The sequence below is a fragment of the Podarcis tiliguerta genome (assembly GCF_965153285.1).
Source record: "Podarcis tiliguerta genome assembly, chromosome: 11".
Taxonomy (NCBI): Eukaryota; Metazoa; Chordata; class Lepidosauria; order Squamata; family Lacertidae; genus Podarcis; species Podarcis tiliguerta.
Window position 1 is genome coordinate 14,224,499 of NC_139544.1, and position 19,189 is coordinate 14,243,687.

Here is a 19,189-nt window from a genome sequence, read left to right on the forward strand (position 1 = left end):
ACTGCATGTGGAGGATCCTCCGTTTGCGGCAGAAGATCCCAACGCTGGCGGCAAACCACTATGTACAACGCATGTGCGGCGCCGCATGCATGCGCTGTATGGAGCAATGCCACACGTGAGCTGTACATATCAGTTAGCTCCAGCGCCGTACAGATGGTGTAGGGATCCCTCAGTCACCGCTACAGCTGCAAACATAGGGATCCGTACAGCGCTGGAGCGCTGGCGCCGGCAAACCGCTATGTACATCGCATGTGCGGCATTGCTACGTACGGCGCACATGCGCCCTACGTAGCAACGTCCCGCCCCGGGTGTCAAGGCACAATTTCCCATGTTAGCTAAAGATGGAGTCTTCATTCACCCCTGACCAGTTGGGGGAGCTGCTGCTGAGGAGGGTGGGTACCAGCGTGATCGCCCACTCTCCTCCTGGTCTCCTTCCCTTGGGCGCAGTGGCGTAGCGTGGGTTGGCAGCACCCGGGGCAAGGCAAGTAATTTGCGCCCCCTAACCCGTGGACTTTAGCACTGATTTTAGCACTGCGAGTGCGAGCCCCCCCCCCAGATGTTGCGCCCGGTGCGGCCGGCCCCCCCTGCACCCCCCACGCTACGCCACTGCTGGGGCGGGCCTGGCCCTGGGGCTTGTGCGGTCGGGCACAAGCACAGAAGCTTGGACACAACTCCTTGTGCGGAGCCAGGCCTCCGATGAAGGAGCCTGCTGTGAGGGTGCCTGTTTGCACCCCCTCGCCAAATTGCATCCGGGGCCACGTCCCCCTCCCCACATCTCTGGGTTTTTAAGCAGAGGTTGGATCGCCATCCGTCACAGAGATTCCTGCCTTTCAAGGGGTTGGGGTCCCTTCCAACTTTACAATTCTGTGGTTCCGCACTTAAGGTACTATTTACCCTAGGGCTGGCCGTTTCCCATGTTAGCTAAAGATGGAGTCTCCATATTCAGAGGAAACATGGCCCTGAATTCTATTTTTCGAGGAGCAAAAATATAGGTGCGCTGTTATGCTGGTGGAGTTGGGCACTGTGGAAAACTGGAGTAGAAGTGGCTCTGAGCTGATGCCTGACAGGGGTTATTGGCAGGGCCGGATTTAGGTTTGATGAAGCCCTAAGCTACTGAAGGTAATGGGACCCTTTATATGTCCAGCTGTCCTTTGTCAACAACAAATTGTCGCTGTTTTTTTGTGTTTAATATATGCTATATGGTAACTTATGGACCTAATAGGTATGTAGGTTTTATTTTATTTTGTTTTTTATCTTGTATTTTGGAAATATGGAGGGCACCATGTTGGCTACCCTTGCCTTAGAGGCACAAGATAGATTGGATTTTGCTGGCTCTGTTCAGAGTTACCGCTGAGGAGACTGAATCAATCGATGGGCCGCTTGCCTTTGACAGATTCAGTACAGAAGGTTTTCCCTCAGGATGTAATCTAAAAGTCATCACATTTAAGAGGTACCTTGCTGTTGATTTCAAAAATGGATTGCAATGCTGGAATCACTGTGGCTTTTGAAAGACAACCAACTATGCTGTGTGATGTTTCTAGCCCTTTGATGAAAACAAAACTACAGATTGCAGTTTCCAGTAAAAAAAAATTTTTTAAAGGAAAGCATTGTCCAGAAACTTTTATTGGCTGAATTTGGCTGTATCAGGTAAACAGAACACAAACTGTCACCGTTGTTATGATGACGCAAACCAGCAATGTCAGGAGTATCGCAACGAGGCAACATCGCGAGTTTTTCCTTTCCCTCTCTTTCTTTTTCAGCAGCGTGTCATATCCTGGTGTGTAAATATCTTCCAACCAGTACTGCAGGTCGTTTGGGTTTTCCTGCAAGAAAATTGACTGGGTTCTTTCTTGTGCGTAGACAATCAACAACAACAACAACAACATGCAGTTGAATATATTTTGGCTGCCACCAAAAAATGAACTATGGCCACCCCAGATAGGTCCAAGGGCTTTCAACCTGCAACAGTTCAGACCGGGGTCAGCAATCTTTTTCAGCAGGGGGCTGGTCCACTGTCCCTCAGACCTTGTGGGGGGCCAGACTATATTTCGAAGGGGGGGGGAGAATAAATTCCTATGCCCCACAAATAACCCAGAAATGTGTTTTAAATAAAAGCACACATTCCACTCGTGTAAAAACACCAGGCAGGCCCCACAAATAACCTAGAGATGCATTTTAAATAAAAGGACACATTCTACTCATGTAAAAACATGCTGATGCCCAGACCGTCCGCACGCCAGATTTAGAAGGCGATTGGGCCAGATCCAGCCCCCGGGCCTTAGTTTGCCTACCCATGGTTCAGACACTTCAACTTAGTAGCATGAAGGCTAGACGGGGGGGGGGGGCACACATTCATACCTTAAAAGGTGCACAGCGGACTCAGTGTGATTGACCAGTTTACATACATGTGAAACTTTAGAACCCTGTCTTTGGCATGGAAGCTTAATGGAGCAACAATAAACAATTTAGAAAGAATGAAAACACACTGGTGTGCATCCTGGCTTTTCGTACTGTCGATAGGAACTTACTCCATTCACAGAACGACCCCTCCCATAAGTGCAACTTTCCTCCCATGAATGGAAGTGTTTTCCATTCACAGAGCCAAAAGTTAGGATCTGGGCTTCTGCAAGCAGTCCCAAAGCTTAGCGCTCCCTTTGCTCTGTGTGGTACCCAATTTCCCCAGGTACTTAAATGTCCTGTATCTCAGGCACAAATAAAACAGTGCAGTTCAGGGGTTGCCAACCTTTTGGGGCCCGTGCTTATATTTGCAAACCAGCAAAAGTGTTGCTGGCATTACCCCAACCTATTGACTTGCCTGAAACAGAATGCTTCTTTCATGTCAAATTTCAGCTGGGGGAGAGGACATGTGCGAATCAGGGAAGGTCTCTATGGGTGTATAGGTGTCTATGGGCATCACATTACCGACCCCGGTATAATTTTTTTCTGGGGGCAAATGTGATTTTGCGGAATTGTACCTTTAGATAGTGAGCCAGGCTAGAGTTTAAGGAATGTCTGTCATAGTCTTGGACAGTCCAGGATGGGTATTTTTTCCCTTCCTTCCAGCTGTCATCAGGGAAGACATCTCTGTAAAGAGGATTTCTTTTGATGGTTGATTTCAAGGTGATTGGTGTAATGTGTTTTCCAAGGGCTTTATCTATCGCTGCAGGATGGGGCTCACTCACTTCCACAATAGGCTGCTCACGTAAATTTTTCTTTTCTCTCTGGAAGATACGAAAAGGATGAAGGCTGTCATCAACATTTACCTAAGAGCATATTATTTCACAGACTTCCTCTGGAGCTTAACAAAGCCCTTTACAGTAATCATCAGCTAATCCTCATAGCTTTGAAAATCTTCTATTGAGAGGAACAGTCATCTTTGTTCTTGTAATATGGTCAAATTACTATACGAATCTGAAAAGTTCTTTAACAACCTGGTCACAAGAAAGGCTTGACTAAGATTCAACGATTATTCATGGAATTCAGATATAGATGAATACAAAGCAACTTGATGCCAAAACACATTATTTTAAAGCAGCAATTTACCTACATATGCAGCAAAAGCTGACAGCAGGCGGCTATATTTCCTTATTCATCATCACCAAAGCGAGAGAGTTCCTATTACTTTTCACCCTGGAAGTGGAATGCCAATTCAAAGATCCCAGTTCAAAACCCAAAACTTTAGCCAGGTATCATTAATTTCACAAAAGACCATGATTATTACACATTAATAAGTTGAATTACAGGTTTCCTCCAGCATTTTGCAGCAGAGATTCAAGCTCATGCCAGGAATTTAGCTTTGCACGGTTAAAGTATATTAAAGGATATTATCGTCCTAGAACACTGAATCTGCTTAAACAAACAGACAAACTTCATTTTTTTTTGTGGTTAGGAAAGTGATGAGGAAATGTGCTGAAAAGTGTGGACTGAACAAACGACGGACATGAACATATATAAATACCCCACAAGCAACTCAGAAATACGGCTGCATGTTCATTGCTGTGCAACCTCCCTGCGTAAAACTAAGAACAATTGCTCCATAAACGCTAAACATGTTCACACAAAAAAAGAAACTTTGTGCAAAGCAGATCAGGATGAATGCTTAATTATCAGGTCACCTGAAGTACCCTGTAGATTGAGAAGATACTTTGGGATTTATTATTTTTTTGCCAAAGTGAAAGAGGCAAGCAACCCACAGTACGAGCCCAAAGGGAGCAGGGTGGGGGACAATGGGTGATTCAGCCGGCCAAGTGATGAGCTGACTGCCTCAATTGCTCTGTGTCCCTTGTCCTCTCAGCTGTGGGATAAGAGTGCAAAGAAATCGGGGAGGTGAATCTGCTGGCTGATGCCTCCATCTTCAAGAGAGGTTGAAACGTCCCTGCCAAGACCACTTGCTGTTTTTGCCTATCCTTTGCTACGACAGGGTGGCATACTGTTTCAGCTGGCATGTTTTTCTGGTCTGAAGGCAAGAGATTTCCTTGTGTAGTAGCCTGCCTGACCCAGCAGCTGAACTTGCTCTTATTTATTATCTGTTCATTTCATAAAATTTATACACCATCCGATTGTAATAATAATAATACAGTGGTGCCTCGCAAGACGAAAAGAATCCGTTCCGCGAGTCTCTTCATCTAGCGGTTTTTTCATCTTGCGAAGCAACCCTATTAGCGGATTAGCAGATTAGCGCTATTAGCAGTTTAGCGGCTATTAAAGGCTTAAGGGGTTAGCGGATTAGCTGCTAAAAGGCTATTAGCAGCTTAGCGCCTTAGAAAAAGGGGGTGGGGAGCGAAAAAAAATCGCAAGAATCGCAAGACATTTTCGTCTTGCGAAGCAAGCCCATAGAGAAATTCGTCCTGCGAAGCGCATTGAAAAATGGAAAACCCTTTCGTCTAGCGGGTTTTCCGTCTTGCGAGGCATTCGTCTTGCGGGGCACCACTGTAGTTTTATTATTTATACCCCGCCCATCTGGCTGGGTTTCTCCAGCCACCCTGGGCGACTTCCACTGAATATTAAAAACAATACAGCATCAGACGTTAAAAACTTCCCTAAACAGGGCCACCTTCGGTTGTCTTTTAAAAGTAAAATAGTTGTTTATTTCCTTGACATCTGGTGGGAGAGTGTTCCACAGGGCAGGTGCCACTACCGAGAAGGCCCTCTGCCTGGTTCCCTGTAACCTCACTTCTCACAGTGAGGGAACTGCCAGAAGGCCCTCGGAGTTGGACCTCAGTGTCTGGGTGGAACAATGGGGGTGGAGACGCTCCTTCAGATATACTGGACCGAGGCCGTTTAGGGCTTTAAAGGTCAGCACCAACACTTTGAATTGTGCTCAGAAACGTACTGGGAGCCAATGAAGATCTTTCAGAACTGGTGTTATATGGTCTTGGCGGCCGCTCCCAGTCACCAGTCTAGCTGCCGCATTCTGAATTAATTGCAGTTTCCGAGTAACCTTCAAAGGTGGCCCCATGTAGAGCGCATTGCAGTAGTCCAGACAGACCTCAAGTCCGTTTACTGTTGGGTAAATGGCGCCCTGCACTACTCCCCACCAACATTTGATTTCACTATGGTACGAAGGTACACCACTGTTGTTCTGAACAAATTTGGGACTTTAGCCTTTCTTGGAGGGCACAGGAGATGCATTGCAAATAAAAGCTATGCGAATCAATTATATAATGTATATGTAAGCTATTTCAGTTGGGTGGCGCTTAAAAGGATGTCTTTGTTTCCAGTCCTTCCCCAAGCTTTCATTTCTTCTGAAAAAAGCAGTCCCTCTTGCCATCCATTCTTGTGTATGGGGAATATTTGCTTTGTCTCTTCTTTTTCCGTCATGTGGTATATTGCCTGTGTAAATAATGCCTGAATGGGGCTTCTGTTAATAATGTCCAAATACTTTATTACTACCTACTTTTCGTACTTGATGAAGGATGCAAATTTCTCTCATTATTTGTTCATAGTAAGTACTGCTCCTCGGTGCCAATTATGCAGTACTTAATTAATAGATGCCATGAGCCTAATTTCTTTACTTTTTATAACATTTTTGCTTAAAAAATTCAACATAAAATACAAAAATCAACCTAATTTATAAAACATAATAAATTAAAAAAACAAAAAATAGGGAGAGAAAGAGAGATGAAATAACTGTAGGGCCCTTTATTATATTCATATCATATATACATATCCAATCATTTATTTACACACACAGTAGACCTTCCCATCTCCCACCTAAGCCCTTTTCTTCTCCCAGTCTCTCAGTCTGGGAGACCTTTTTCTACCCTGTCTTTCATACAGGGACCCTGCTCCTCCGACTGTCCTCTTCCTGTGTATGCCATCCTCAGTCCAAAGTAAATATATATTTTTATATTTGGAAGCCATTTCTCTCTCTCTTCTCTCTTCTCTCTCTCTCTCCTGCTCCTGTGAGGGTCAATATTTTCATAAGGAACAAACAAAAATTGGACCACGTACAGATTCCCAGCTGAGAGTTTGCATCAAACAATTGTTGCTGTTGGTGATACTGGCATAGGTGCATTTTGGGAAACTGACGGATCTGAATTCTGATAGATCTCTGGTCGAAGTACCTAGAGTAGAAAGCACCTTTCCCTCTTTCCTACGTGTAAACTAACAAAATGTCGACTTCCTGACAAGGTTCATGGTTTCCAAGCAGAAGCCACAACCATGAACTGCGATCCTGCACCACCATGCATCAGGCAAACCCCTCATTCCCTTTCCCCTTTCTTCAAAAGCAGAAAACAAAATCAGTTGTGGAATACGCTCCACAAGATTTTCCCAGGCGCAAGTCATGGTTTGAAAAGCAAGATGTGCAGGAAAAGGATGCTTCTTCCAACGAGCAGCGTCTCTCAGAGCCAATCAGATGAAGAAGCGAGGGAGCCAATCATGGGAAGAATAAACTAGACTATCTGGGAAGATACTTGCGTACCAGCAGTGGCGTAGCTTGGGTTGTCAGCACCCGGGGCAAGGCAAGTAATTTGCGCCCCCTAACCCGGGGCAAGGCAAGTAATTTGCGCCCCCCCCCCGCTGCACTGTCCCTCCCCCAGATAGTCCCTCGCTCTCTCTCCGCACCGCACCACACGCCTGGCACCCCCCCCTCCACAGTGGGTGGCGACCCGGCGGCTTGGATCAGATTCGCACAGCCAGCACTGCAGTGAGAGAGAGTGAGTGAGCCAGGTAGGGGCAGAGAGCTGCGAGTGCGAGCGCCCCCCCCCAGATGTTGCGCCCGGTGCGGCCGGCCCCCCCTGCACCCCCCACGCTATGCCACTGCGTACCAGATGGAATTCTGATTGTTCACCATTAAAGGGAAAGGTTGCAGGTACACACACCATGCTTGCAAAGCAGAGCAAAAGATGTAATCAAACGCGAAATAATTGCTGTCTGTTTTCGGATTGCAGCCAGAGAGATTGCAAGGAAATCGTTAGAAGAAACCCTGTGCAGGAGGATTCTGGCATTCACACCCCTTTCGCATGCCTAAGTTGCCAAGTCTGTTTTAGAGCTCTAAAATTATCCTCCGCTACTGCTAGAGAGTGAATCGATCTGCAGTGCCCGCCAGCTGCAGTTTTAGCTCCTGTCGGTTTCCATATGCCATTTCTGAGCCCTGACATATCCTCAGATCAGATTATCTTGCATGTCTTTTGTGAATCGTAGTTTGCCCCCTCAAGCTTTCATGAGCCTAATTGAAATGGCACCACCGCAATGGCTTATCTTTTGTGTGTGTGTGCCTTCATTTCATCATCCTATTATGTATTTAAAGTTCTTCAGAGATGCTAATGATGTCTCAGGCTTGCGAACTGGATGTGGAAAAGAAGGGCTATTTTACTGCTGGTACTATTAGGGTGGGGTGGGAAGATGGATGTGGAAAAAGGCATAAAAATAATGTGATCTGAGTGTGATGGTTATTTTAAAAAGTGTTGGGGGAAAAGAAGAAAATCAGATATCAGAATGTACAGTGGTACTTCGGGTTACATACGCTTCAGGTTACAGACGCTTCAGGTTACAGACTCCACTAACCCAGAAATAATGCCTCAGGTTAAGAACTTTGCTTCAGGATGAGAACAGAAATTGTGCTTTGGTGGCGCGGCAGCAGCGGGAGGCCCCATTAGCTAAAGTGGTGCTTCAGGTTAAGAACAGTTTCAGGTTAAGAACGTAACCAGAGGTACCACTGTACTCTTAAGAGTACAGTGGTGTTAGTACATTCTTAGGTCACAGATGTGCTCCCACATGGGGATGGCCATTAGAGGGATCATTTATTCAGTGACAGATCTCATGCTCTGTACACAAAAGGGCCCTGGTTCAATCCTTGTCATCTCAGGTAGCAGGTAATAGGAAGACCCCTGGGTCCTGAGAGCCTTGAATACTGGTAGCAGTTAGAATAGACAGTAATAGACAGTTAGAATAGACAGTAAGGCTGGGCTATATATTGATATATCGTCGAAAACCACTGTGAAGACCATATCGTGATATGGGTTTCATATGTATTGACCTGGCAATATATCGCAAATGATGCGTGTGCTATGCAAAAATCACAATGGGGATAAACCTGGAAGCCAGCCTGTGCTTCTCTCCATTCCTGCAACCCGTTAACTCCTCCAGCTCAAATCTCCCCTGCCTTCTGCAGGGGGCAGTGAATCATGAGCAGACACCGGCAAAAATCAGAATGCAGGAAAAACCGTGAACCCAGCCAATGCCTCTACGTAGATCCATCCTTATTTCAGACATTGTGATATATATATTGCAATGTTGAGCTGGTGATATATCACTATGTTGAAAACCAGGTGTCGCCCAGCCCAAATAGACAGTGCTGAGTTAGAGAGATGTGATTGGCCTGATCTGTATAAGGCATCGCCCCGTTAAAGAGGAATAGCCACAGTGGTGCCTGGCAGATGATAAAGGTAAAGGGACCCCTGACCACTAGGTCCAGTCGTGACCGACTCTGGGGTTGCAGTGCTCATCTCGCTTTATTGGCCGAGGGAGCTGGCGTACAGCTTCCGGGTCATGTGGCCAGCATGACTAAGCCGCTTCTGGAGAACCAGAGCAGCGCACGGAAACGCCGTTTACCTTCCCGCCGCAGCGGTTCCTATTTATCTACTTGCACAGGTGTGCTTTTGAACTGCTAGGTTGGCAGGAGCAGGGACCAAGCACATAGCTGTCAACTTACAGATTTGAAAATAAGGGACCAGCAGCCTCGAAAATAAGGGATCAGCAGCCAAAATAAGGGATTTTAGTCAACCAGCAGCCAAACGAAGCCTCAAGCAGTAGTTCCCACAACGCAGCAACCCGGCAAAGGGGACGCAGCAAGGAAAACTACTGTTACCTCTCCGCTGGGAAGCGCTGAGCAAAGGCGAGTCCCCAGGCAACGCGGTCAATTTGATCAGCACAAGACATGCAAGCTCCACCCCATAGTCATTCTTAGACTCCTTATTGGGTGAGCAACGCAGCCAAGCAACACAGTTGGAGCCTCCCTCCACCCTGCCTGGCAGGGAGGGAGGGAGAGGAGCTGCTTCCTTTGAAACCAGGGAAATTTAAGGGACATCATCAATAAGGGACTGCAGCGGGACATGGCGCTGGGAGAAGGGACTTTCCCACAAAAAAGGGATGGTTGACAGCTATGCGAGCAACGGGAGCTCACCCCGTCGTAGGGATTCGAACTGCCGACCTTCTGATTGGCAAGTCCTAGGCTCTGTGGTTTAACGCACAGCACCACCCACATCTCTTGGACCACAATTCCCATTATCCTGGACTACAGACCATTCTCTCCAGAGCTGATGGAAGTTGGAGTCCAATCACATCTGGAGAGCATTACATTGGCTGCCCCCTAACACGATGAATTAATGCCGGAGTTTGAAATTTATTGTGGAATTGTGATAGCAATTGTTAGAAGAATGAAACTTTTTCATAGGGGCCATGGACAGCATCTGGCGTTGCAGGAATGCCTGGCCTTCTGTGACCTTCCAAAAGCATCTGGTTGGCTGCAGTTAGAAGCAGAACACTGGCTTGCATGGAGATGATTCAGCAGGGCAGGTCTTGTCTTAAAAGATGTAGATTAGTTGGGGGGTGAGTAGGTCACATTCAGTAATGGGTTTTCTCCCCCATTGGTCCTTACTGATCAGCTGCATGGTGATGCCTGAGAACTTTGATCTACATCCAGATCTCATTTTTTATCATCACCATGAACAACATTGTTCAAGTATACGCACTTGGCTTTGTAGAGTCGCTTAGGCAACTGCACCTCTGAGCACATGTGGACCGAAAGCAAAGACAGAGTTTGGATTGGATTTGATATCCCGCTTTATCACTACCCTAGGTAAAGGTAAAGGGACCCCTGACCATTAGGTCCAGTTGTGACCGACTCTGGGGTTGCGGCGCTCATCTCGCTTTATTGGCTGAGGGAGCCGGCGTACAGCTTCTGGGTCATGTGGCCAGCATGACTAAGCTGCTTCTGGTGAACCAGAGCAGTGCACGGAAATGTCGTTTACCTTCCTGCCGGAGCGGTACCTATTTATCTACTTGCGCTTTGACATGCTTTCGAACTGCTAGGTTGGCAGGAGCAGGGACCGAGCAATGGGAGCTCACCCTGGCGTAGGGATTCGAACCACCGACCTTCTGATTGGCAAGTCCTAGGCTCTGTGGTTTAACCTATAGCGCGACCCACGTCCCATCACTACCCTAAGGAGTCTCAAAGCGGCTAACAATCTCCTTTCCCTTCCTCCCCCACAACAAACACTCTGTGAGGTGAGTGGGGTTGAGAGACTTCAGATAATTGTGACTAGCCCAAGGTCATCCAGCAGCTGCATGTGGAGAAGCAGGGAATCAAACCCAGTTCACCAGATTATGAGTCCATTGCTTTTAACCACTACACCACACTGGCTCTCCAGACAGATCAGAAAGTAGTATAATTGGGGGGGGGGGGGGTGCAGGCCATGTGACTTGGTCCACAGGCTGTAAAACTGGCTGGTGTGTTCAAGCATAAGTGGAAGCATTGCAAGAAGATCGGCATTGCAGTCCTCGCTGCAACTACTATAGAGGTTAAATGTAGGGAGGGAGGAAGCTTACGAGTTTATTTGCATCATAAAAGCTTCCACATGGAATTCTGATTGCTTACCATTAAAGGGAAAGCCTGCAGGAAATTGTTTTTTGGAACCTGAGGATCAGACGACCTCTAGCCAACGCATGACTGCTTTTTGCAGTTCACACACAACACTCTTTACATCCTGATCCTACAAATTTTCCTGGAAGTTCGTGTGTTTAATGGGACTTATTGTCTAGAGAGAGCTGCCTTATTTGGGTAATCTTCACTGCTGCTTTAGTTTGGCTTTCTAAAGTCTATATGTGATGAGTAATTCAGTAGCCCTAGTTGGTTCGTGCCAGTCTGCATGGTATGGCTCAATTTGCTCTTTTACTGGAGGGATAACCTGCAGGAAAATCTACTGTAATGAGTATATAAGCAACACACCCAGCTGCTAGGTAGTGCTGTACCATAAATTTAAGTCTTGTCCTCTTCTTGTGGCAAAGGACTTGTTTGGTATTGTAACAGGTCCATTCCTTGCTCCAAACTAATATTTCCAAATGCCTTGGGTTAATCACATGCTAGTCCTTCCCTGGACATAGAATAGGTAAAGGTAAAGGGACCCCTGACCATTAGGTCGTCGTGGATGACTCTGGGGTTGCAGTGCTCATCTCGCTTTATTGGCCGGTGTACAGCTTCTGGGTCATGTGGCCAGCATGACTAAGCCGCTTCTGGCGAACCAGAGCAGCGCACGGAAACACTGTTTACCTTCCCGCCTATTTATCTACTTGCCCTTTGATGTGCTTTCGAACTGCTAGGTTGGCAGGAGCAGGGACCAAGCAACGGGCGCTCACCCTGTCGCGGGGATTCGAACTGCCGACCTTCTGATCGGCAAGTCCTAGGCTCTGTGGTTTAACCCACAGCGCCACCTGTGTCCAGACATAGAATACCCTCCAATATTTCTCCTATGAAAATAGGGATATCCTATTCAATCATTATTTTATTTATACCCCATCCTTCTGCCCCAGCCACTCTTCCAACATACAGAAAAATACAACAAAACATTAGGCATTAAAAAAACCTTCCCTATACAGGGCTGCCTTCAAATGTCTTCTAAAGGATGTATAGTTACTTATTTCCTTGGTTTGGAGGAGTCGCATAATTCCATCCCCTCCTCCATTTCTCCAATGAAAATAGGGATGTTGTAAGGAAAAATGGGACATTCTGGGATCAAATCAGGAACTGGGACGGCTTCTATAAATCCAGGAATGTCCGTGGAAAATGGGGGCACTTGGAGGGTTTGAATAGCCTAGACTAGAAGACTAGGTCAGATTCTAGGATTTTTTTCTGGCTGCTTGCCAGGAAAGAGCCTGAACATCACATCTCTTAAGATTAATCTGCAGCCATGGTCTTATTAGTAAGAGTCTCACACCCTCCAATTACAACGCTATTGTGGTGTGGACCTGAGAAAGCTGGGCACAAGTTCAGTTTGAGCTTGGAATTTGTTGAGTGGCCATAGGTAAAATGACTAGCTTTCGGGTTCAGTTTGCCACCTGCAACACGATGATGAGACAGGTTTGCTTCTTACGGGTTTCATGTGGATGAACAAAGGTTGTATAATGTGTTTAGGGAAAAGAGAAGGCTAATTGTAATCTCTCCAGCTAGTGGCCATATGTTCTGAAGCAGGCTCCTCACCAAACAGCTAATTGTCAGGCTTATTGTATTTCTAACAGGCATCCTTGTCCACAAGCCCAGCTGCTGCTGCACGTGTGTAGTTGGATCGGGGCCAGGGAGTCTAAGTGTATGGTTTAGCAAAGAAAAGGAAGACCGCGCTCTCTTTCGTGGGGCAAACATTTTCAGTGCAAAGGCCAACACGGCTTGGGCAGGTTTTACCTTCCATTAGCTGAAATTAGATGAGAGGGGAGGAAATAGACTCCCCCAAAGCAGATTTTTTAAAAAGTCAAAAGATAGACTATTGGTCTGAAACCCGAGTTACCTGCCATGGCGGCCTCAGAATTTGGTGGAAAATAAATGAAAACAGTTTTAGGCAAAGGAAAGCACTTTCAGAAGCACAGGGGGGCACATTAATCTGAATGATCTCTCGGTAAAGGTCGTGACAATCTCACAAACACAGCACGGAGGCAGCGAGTCCTAAGAAGCAAGTGTTTGTTAAAATAAAATGAATTCCAGGGCTGGGAATTTAGGTGGCTTTCAGGGTTTAATGACTTCAGGAACCTAGAGGTCACTCACATCTCTTCTGAAAAGGAACACGAACCCCCCTCTTCTATTCCGGTCTTAACTAACCCTTAACCTCATTAGGCCTTTCGTCCCAAAACAAAACATGCTATTCATCAAGCATTCGTTCTACACAGTGCATACATCATGTTTATTTCGATATCTGGAACACGTAAGACATATGCATTTTCTCCTTATTTTTTGATCGTTAAAACAAGGGGGGGGGCGTTAACAATTAAGGCGGCAATCTCAAACATAATTATTTCCAAGTAAAACTTGCTGAAATCGGTCAGACTCATTCCTAAGTCAGCATGGATAAGATCAGGCTGTAAGTTTGGGCCTATCAAGGAATGTGTTTCTGTTTAATTTTACGTTTCAATAAGACATTCTCCCAGAAAGCTCTCTGAAGGTTTAAAATATAGGGTTTCTTTTAATGCCCAGCATCTCTCTCTCTCTCTCTCTCTCTCTCTCTTTCTTTCTCTCTCTTTCTTTCTCTCTCTTTCTCTTTGCCAGGTTGGAGCATACTTTCTTCTTCTTCTTTTAAAAAGGGAATCTCCTCTAAGCCCTGACAGACAAACCTGAGAGTTTTTATTGATCTGCATTATGAGGTACCAAACACATACACTGGGAAGGGGGGAAGGGAGAGAAATCCAAATACTTTAGTGTAACAGTTGCTGAAAATCAAATTTTATTAAAGGGTTGTCTACATAGAATCATAGAGTTGGAAGAGACCACAAGGGCCATCGAGTCCAACCGCCTGCCAAGCAGGAAACACCATCAGAGCACTCCTGACATATGGTTATCAAGCCTCTGCTTAAAGACCTCCAAAGAAGGAGACTCCACCACACTCCTTGGCAGCAAATTCCACTGTCGAACAGCTCTTACTGTCAGGAAGTTCTTCCTAATGTTTAATGTGGAATCTTCTTTCTTGTAGTTTGGATCCATTGCTCCATGTCCGCTTCTCTGTAGCAGCAGAAAACAACCTTTCTCCCTCCTCTATATGACATCCTTTTATATATTTGAACATGGCTATCATATCACCCCTTAACCTCCTCTTCTCCAGGCTAAACATGCCCAGCTCCCTTAGCCGTTCCTCATAAGGCATCGTTTCCAGGCCTTTGACCATTTTGGTTGCCCTCCTCTGGACACATTCCAGTTTGTCAGTGTCCTTCTTGAACTGTGGTGCCTAGAACTGGACACAGTACTCCAGGTGAGGTCTGACCAGAGCAGAATACAGTGGCACTATTACTTCCCTTGATCTAGATGCTATACTCCTATTGATGCAGCCCAGAATTGCATTGGCTTTTTTAGCTGCTGTGTCACACCGTTGGCTCATGTCAACCAAGACTCCTAGATCCTTTTCACATGTACTGCTCTCGAGCCAGGTGTCACCCATCTTGTATTTGTGCCTTTCATTTTTTTTGCCCAAGTGCAATACTTTACATTTCTCCCTGTTAAAATTAATATTGTTTGTTTTTGCCCAGTTCTCTAATCTGTCAAGGTCGTTTTGAAGTGTGATCCTGTCCTCTGGGGTGTTAGCCACACCTCCCAGTTTGATGTCATCTGCAAATTTGATCAGGATGCCCTTGGGTCCATCATCCAAGTCGTTGATAAAGATGTTGAATAAGACAGAACCCTGTGGCACCCCACTAGTCACTCTTCTCCAGGATGAAGAGGAACCATTGATGAGACCCTTTGGGTTCGGTCAGTCAGCCAGTTACAAATCCACTGAGTGGTAGCATAGTCAAGACTGCATTTTACCAGCTTCTTTACAAGAATATCATGGGGCACCTTGTCAAATGCCTTGCTGAAATCAAGGTAGGCTACATCCACTGCGTTCCCTTCATCTACCAGGCTTGTAATTCTGTCAAAAAACGAGATCAGGTTAGTCTGACATGACTTATTTTTCAGAAATCCATGCTGACTATTGGTGATCACAGTATTCCTTTCTAGGTGCTCACAGACTGTTTGCTTAATGATCTGCTCCAGAATCTTCCCTGGTATTGATGTCAGACTGACTGGGTGGTAATTATTTGGGTCCTCTCTTTTCCCCTTTTTGAAAATAGGGACAACATTTGCCCTCCTCCAGTCTGCCGGGACTTCGCCTGTTCTCCAGGAATTCTCAAAGATGACTGCCAGTGGTTCTGAGATCACATCTGCCAGTTCTTTTAATACTCTTGGATGCAGTTCATCTGGCCCTGGAGACTTGAATACATCTAAACTAGCCAAGTATTATTGTACTATCTCCTATTCTGGGCTGTGTTTCCTCTGCTGAATCATTTGCTCCAAATTCTTCAGGTCGGGCATTGTTTTCTTTATTGGAAAAGACTGAAGCAAAGAAGGCATTGAGGAGTTCAGCCCTTTCTGTGTCCCCTGTTTGCATTTCACCATCTTCTCCTCTGAGTGACCCCACTGTTTCTTTGTTCTTCCTTTTGCTACGAACATACCCATAGAAGCCTTTTTTGTTGCTTTTAACCTCTCTAGCAAGCCTGAGTTCATTCTGTGCTTTAGCTTTTCTGACTTTGTGTCTACACGTGCTGGCTATTTGTTTGAATTCCTCTTTGGTGGTTTCCCCCCTTTTCCATTTTTTGTACACATCCTTTTTTAATCTTAACTCAGTTAAAAGTTCTTTAGATAGCCACCCTGGCTTCTTTAGGCACCTTCCATGTTTCCATCTCATTGGTATTGCCTGAAGTTGTGCTTTTACTATCTCCCTCTTAACAAACTCCCAGGCATCATGAACTCCCTTTCCTTTTAGTATTACTGTCCATGGGATCTCACCCAGCACTTCCCTAAGTTTTATGAAGTCGGCTTTCTTAAAGTCAAGAAATTGAGTCCTAGTATGCTTGGCTGCTCCTTTCCGCTGTATAGTAAACTTCAGAAGAGCATGATCACTCGTGCCTAATGATCCTTCCACTTCTACCCCACTAACCAGGTCATCAACATCGGTTAGGACCAGATCTAAAATGGCTGTTCCTCTTGATGCTTCTCCCACTTTCTGGACAATGAAGTTGTCTGCAAGGCCAGTGAGGAATCTGTTTGACCTTATGCTCTTGGCTGAGTTTGACATCCAACAAATATCTGGGTAATTGAAGTCCCCCATTACTACTATCTCCCTTCCTTTTGCATGCTTGGCCATCTGTTCCAGGAAGGCATCATCTATGTCCTCCGTTTGGCTTGGGGATCTATAGTAAACTCCCACAATGAGGTCACTGTCATTCTTCTCTCCCTTAATTTTGACCCAAATGTTCTCACTTTGGCTTTGAGGTTCTAAATCTTGGATCTCTTCACAGGTATGCACACCCCTGACATATAACGCCACTCCTCCTCCTTTCTTGGGCAAACCAAGGGCGTGTGGTTGCTGTCGGGAAAGCATTTAAAGTTTCTTCTAGATGGCCATGCGCAGGATTCGGCACACTGGCAAGTGCTTGAAAAACAGCACTAAACAGTGAATGCTGAAGGCTGAATGTTGGTGAATGTGCACACTCGCTTACTGTGGACACACTCCAACATTTTCAGCAGCCATCATGAGCTGTCTGGCAATAACTCTCAAGTCCTGTGCTCAGAACTGAGGGTTCTTGTGACACAAGTGAGATAAGCTGAGCTAGTGTTTAAAGAACATGTGTTCTATCCAGTGCTGGATTTACGTATAAACTAAACAAGCTACAGTGGTACCTCGGGTTAAGAACTTAATACGTTCTGGAGGTCCATTCTTAACCTGAAACTGTTCTTAACCTGAAGCACCACTTTAGCTAATGGGGCCTCCTGCCGCCGCCATGCCGCCAAAGCAAGATTTCTGTTCTCATCCTGAAGCAAAGTTCTTAACCCAAGGTACTATTTCTGGGTTAGCGGAGTCTGTAACCTGAAGCATCTGTAACCCGAGGTACCACTGTATAGATTAGGGCCCCACTCTCTTGGGGGCCTCAAAAAAAAATTAAAGGAAAAAAACTGGATGTTCATTTCCAAAATATAAGATAAAAAACAAATAAAATAAAACCTACTTACAGCAACAGTATTTTGTGTTGTGTAGGCTCCTTAGATGTAAGTAATGGGCCACACCTGCTAGCCTTCTCCGGCCTAAAATATCACTGGTTTTCTCATTTCTGTATATAGGGTGCCTACATTCTGCATGGACTGGTTGCATGGCAACATGTGCAAATGGCTTTAGATACCTACTAGGTCCATAAATTACCATATAGCATATATTCAACACAAAAAAACAGCTACAATTTGTTGACAAAGGACATCTGGACATATAAAGGGCCCCACTACCTTCAGTAGCTTAGGGCCTCATCAAACCTAAATCTAGCCCTGGTTCTTTCCCACACAGCATCTCTGTCACAACCATTATAATTAAAGGTTCCTTCCAGGTGCTTCTTTTGTGGGTGAGATTCAATTGAATACCAGTAAATTCAAGTTGCATAACACATTTGCATGCCTGCCCGCCCCCAGTTGGATTTTTGGCTATATGAAAAGCGATGGGAAGCTTCACTGGAGAAAGTTTGGGTAAGAATTGTTTCGCGTGACATTGTATGAGCTCCCTGCAAACCAGCAAGATGAATGCTCAATGATCTGCCGGTATCGTATAACCTCCTTGCAAATTTGCGCAAGTAATTCAGGATGAATGCTTGATAAAGAGCATATAGGGAAGAGACCAGAGAGGACTGGTGATTGTTTTGAAGGGGTACCAACTGATCAATGGCGGCCAGCTTTCATTTTAAAGCTGTATCCCCCCCTCCCTCAGATTTGCTTCCTTTAGGTTTGGTTTGACTGTGAAGCCCTCCAGTTATAATGCCATACAACAATATCTACCAAAAACATGAAACCATCATGCCAGCAAAAATGAATTTAAAATATCAAATCACTTAAGTCTAAAGCACAGGAGCAAAGCTAAGTCAGGGATGTTGCCATGATGGGATACAGGGTTTCCCAGTCCAGTGAAGTTCTCTGTAAAAGGTACAACAACAAACCATTGAATTAGTACAGGATGAATCTGGTACTCTAGCTACTTACCTGTGAATAGACTCTGTTGTGCCAGTGCTGTTGCCCAGGAAAATGTGTGTCTGGAAAATTTGCTAGCCAGGTTTGTAAAAAGACGGAGGTTTTTGCTAAGGATTTCACATCTAGCTGCAGGAATTTGTCGGGGTGGTTGTTGTTTGGCAGTGCAGAGAGATCCATGTTTCTCTGTTACGTATTGGTGAAAGCCAGTTGCTCTACGCCGGAGCAGCTCCCATCTTCTTCTATAATTGATTAAGTGAACAAGGATATTGCCTTTCTGCTACCTGAAACTGTAGCTGACTGATGTCAGGCAGATACATTTCCTATTGTCTGCACATGAAAACGAGGAACACGGCTGCTCCTTTTAAAGCAGCCGTTCTCAACTTGTAGGTCCCCAGATGTTGTTGAACTACAACTCCCATCACCCCTAGCTAGCAAGGCCAGAACTCAGGGATGATGGGAGTTGTAGTCCAACAACATCTGGGGACCCACAGGTTGAGAACCACTGCTTTAAAGGATTAGCCAATGTTTACAAGAGCTGGTCTGAAGTGAAAGGAAAGCTCTAAACGTGATTATCAGTTACCGGTTGCCTGAGGTGAGTGCAGCAAAAGTTGGAGAAGTAGCGATTTCTGCAGCAAATATGCATAAAAATAACACCAGAGCTTACAATGTAAAATGTAGCTTTAAAAAAAAACCCAATCCCAACTTTATTGCTATGGCAGCATTTCAGATGTCTATTCAAAACACTCTTGACTGTCACAAGATAATCACTGGCATGAAATACAGCACATTGTGGTAAAAGTAAAGGGACCCCTGACCATTAGGTCCAGTCGTGGCCGACTCTGGGGTTGCGGCACTCATCTCGCTTTATTGGCCGAGGGAACTGGCGTACAGCTTCCGGGTCATGTGGCCAGCATGACTAAGCCGCTTCTGGTGAACGGGAGCTCACAC

The 19,189-nt window shown here is 45.6% G+C and overlaps 1 protein-coding gene across 1 annotated transcript; it reads right to left on the reverse strand.

Moving 5' to 3' along the window:
- Window positions 1-1,642: 1,642 nt before the first annotated feature.
- Window positions 1,643-18,543, reverse strand: MINAR2 (membrane integral NOTCH2 associated receptor 2). Its single transcript, XM_083404410.1, has 3 exons — window positions 18,254-18,543; window positions 2,976-3,221; window positions 1,643-1,823 (listed from the first exon to the last, which is right to left on the reverse strand). Exons 1-3 carry the CDS (start codon window positions 18,416-18,418, stop codon window positions 1,644-1,646), a joined length of 591 nt encoding a protein of 196 aa, XP_083260536.1. The 5' UTR covers window positions 18,419-18,543; the 3' UTR covers window position 1,643.
- Between the last annotated feature and the right edge of the window lie 646 nt (window positions 18,544-19,189).

Coding starts and splice junctions, on each gene's coding strand:
- MINAR2 (XM_083404410.1), bottom strand. CDS start 18,418: ATGGATCTCTCTGCACTGCCAAACAACAACCACCCCGACAAATTCCTG. Junction 3,222..18,253: donor ACAACAGAGTCTATTCACAG/GTAAGTAGCTAG, acceptor CGTATCTTCCAG/AGAGAAAAGAAAAATTTACG. Junction 1,824..2,975: donor GCCTGGCTCACTATCTAAAG/GTACAATTCCGC, acceptor ATTTTCTTGCAG/GAAAACCCAAACGACCTGCA.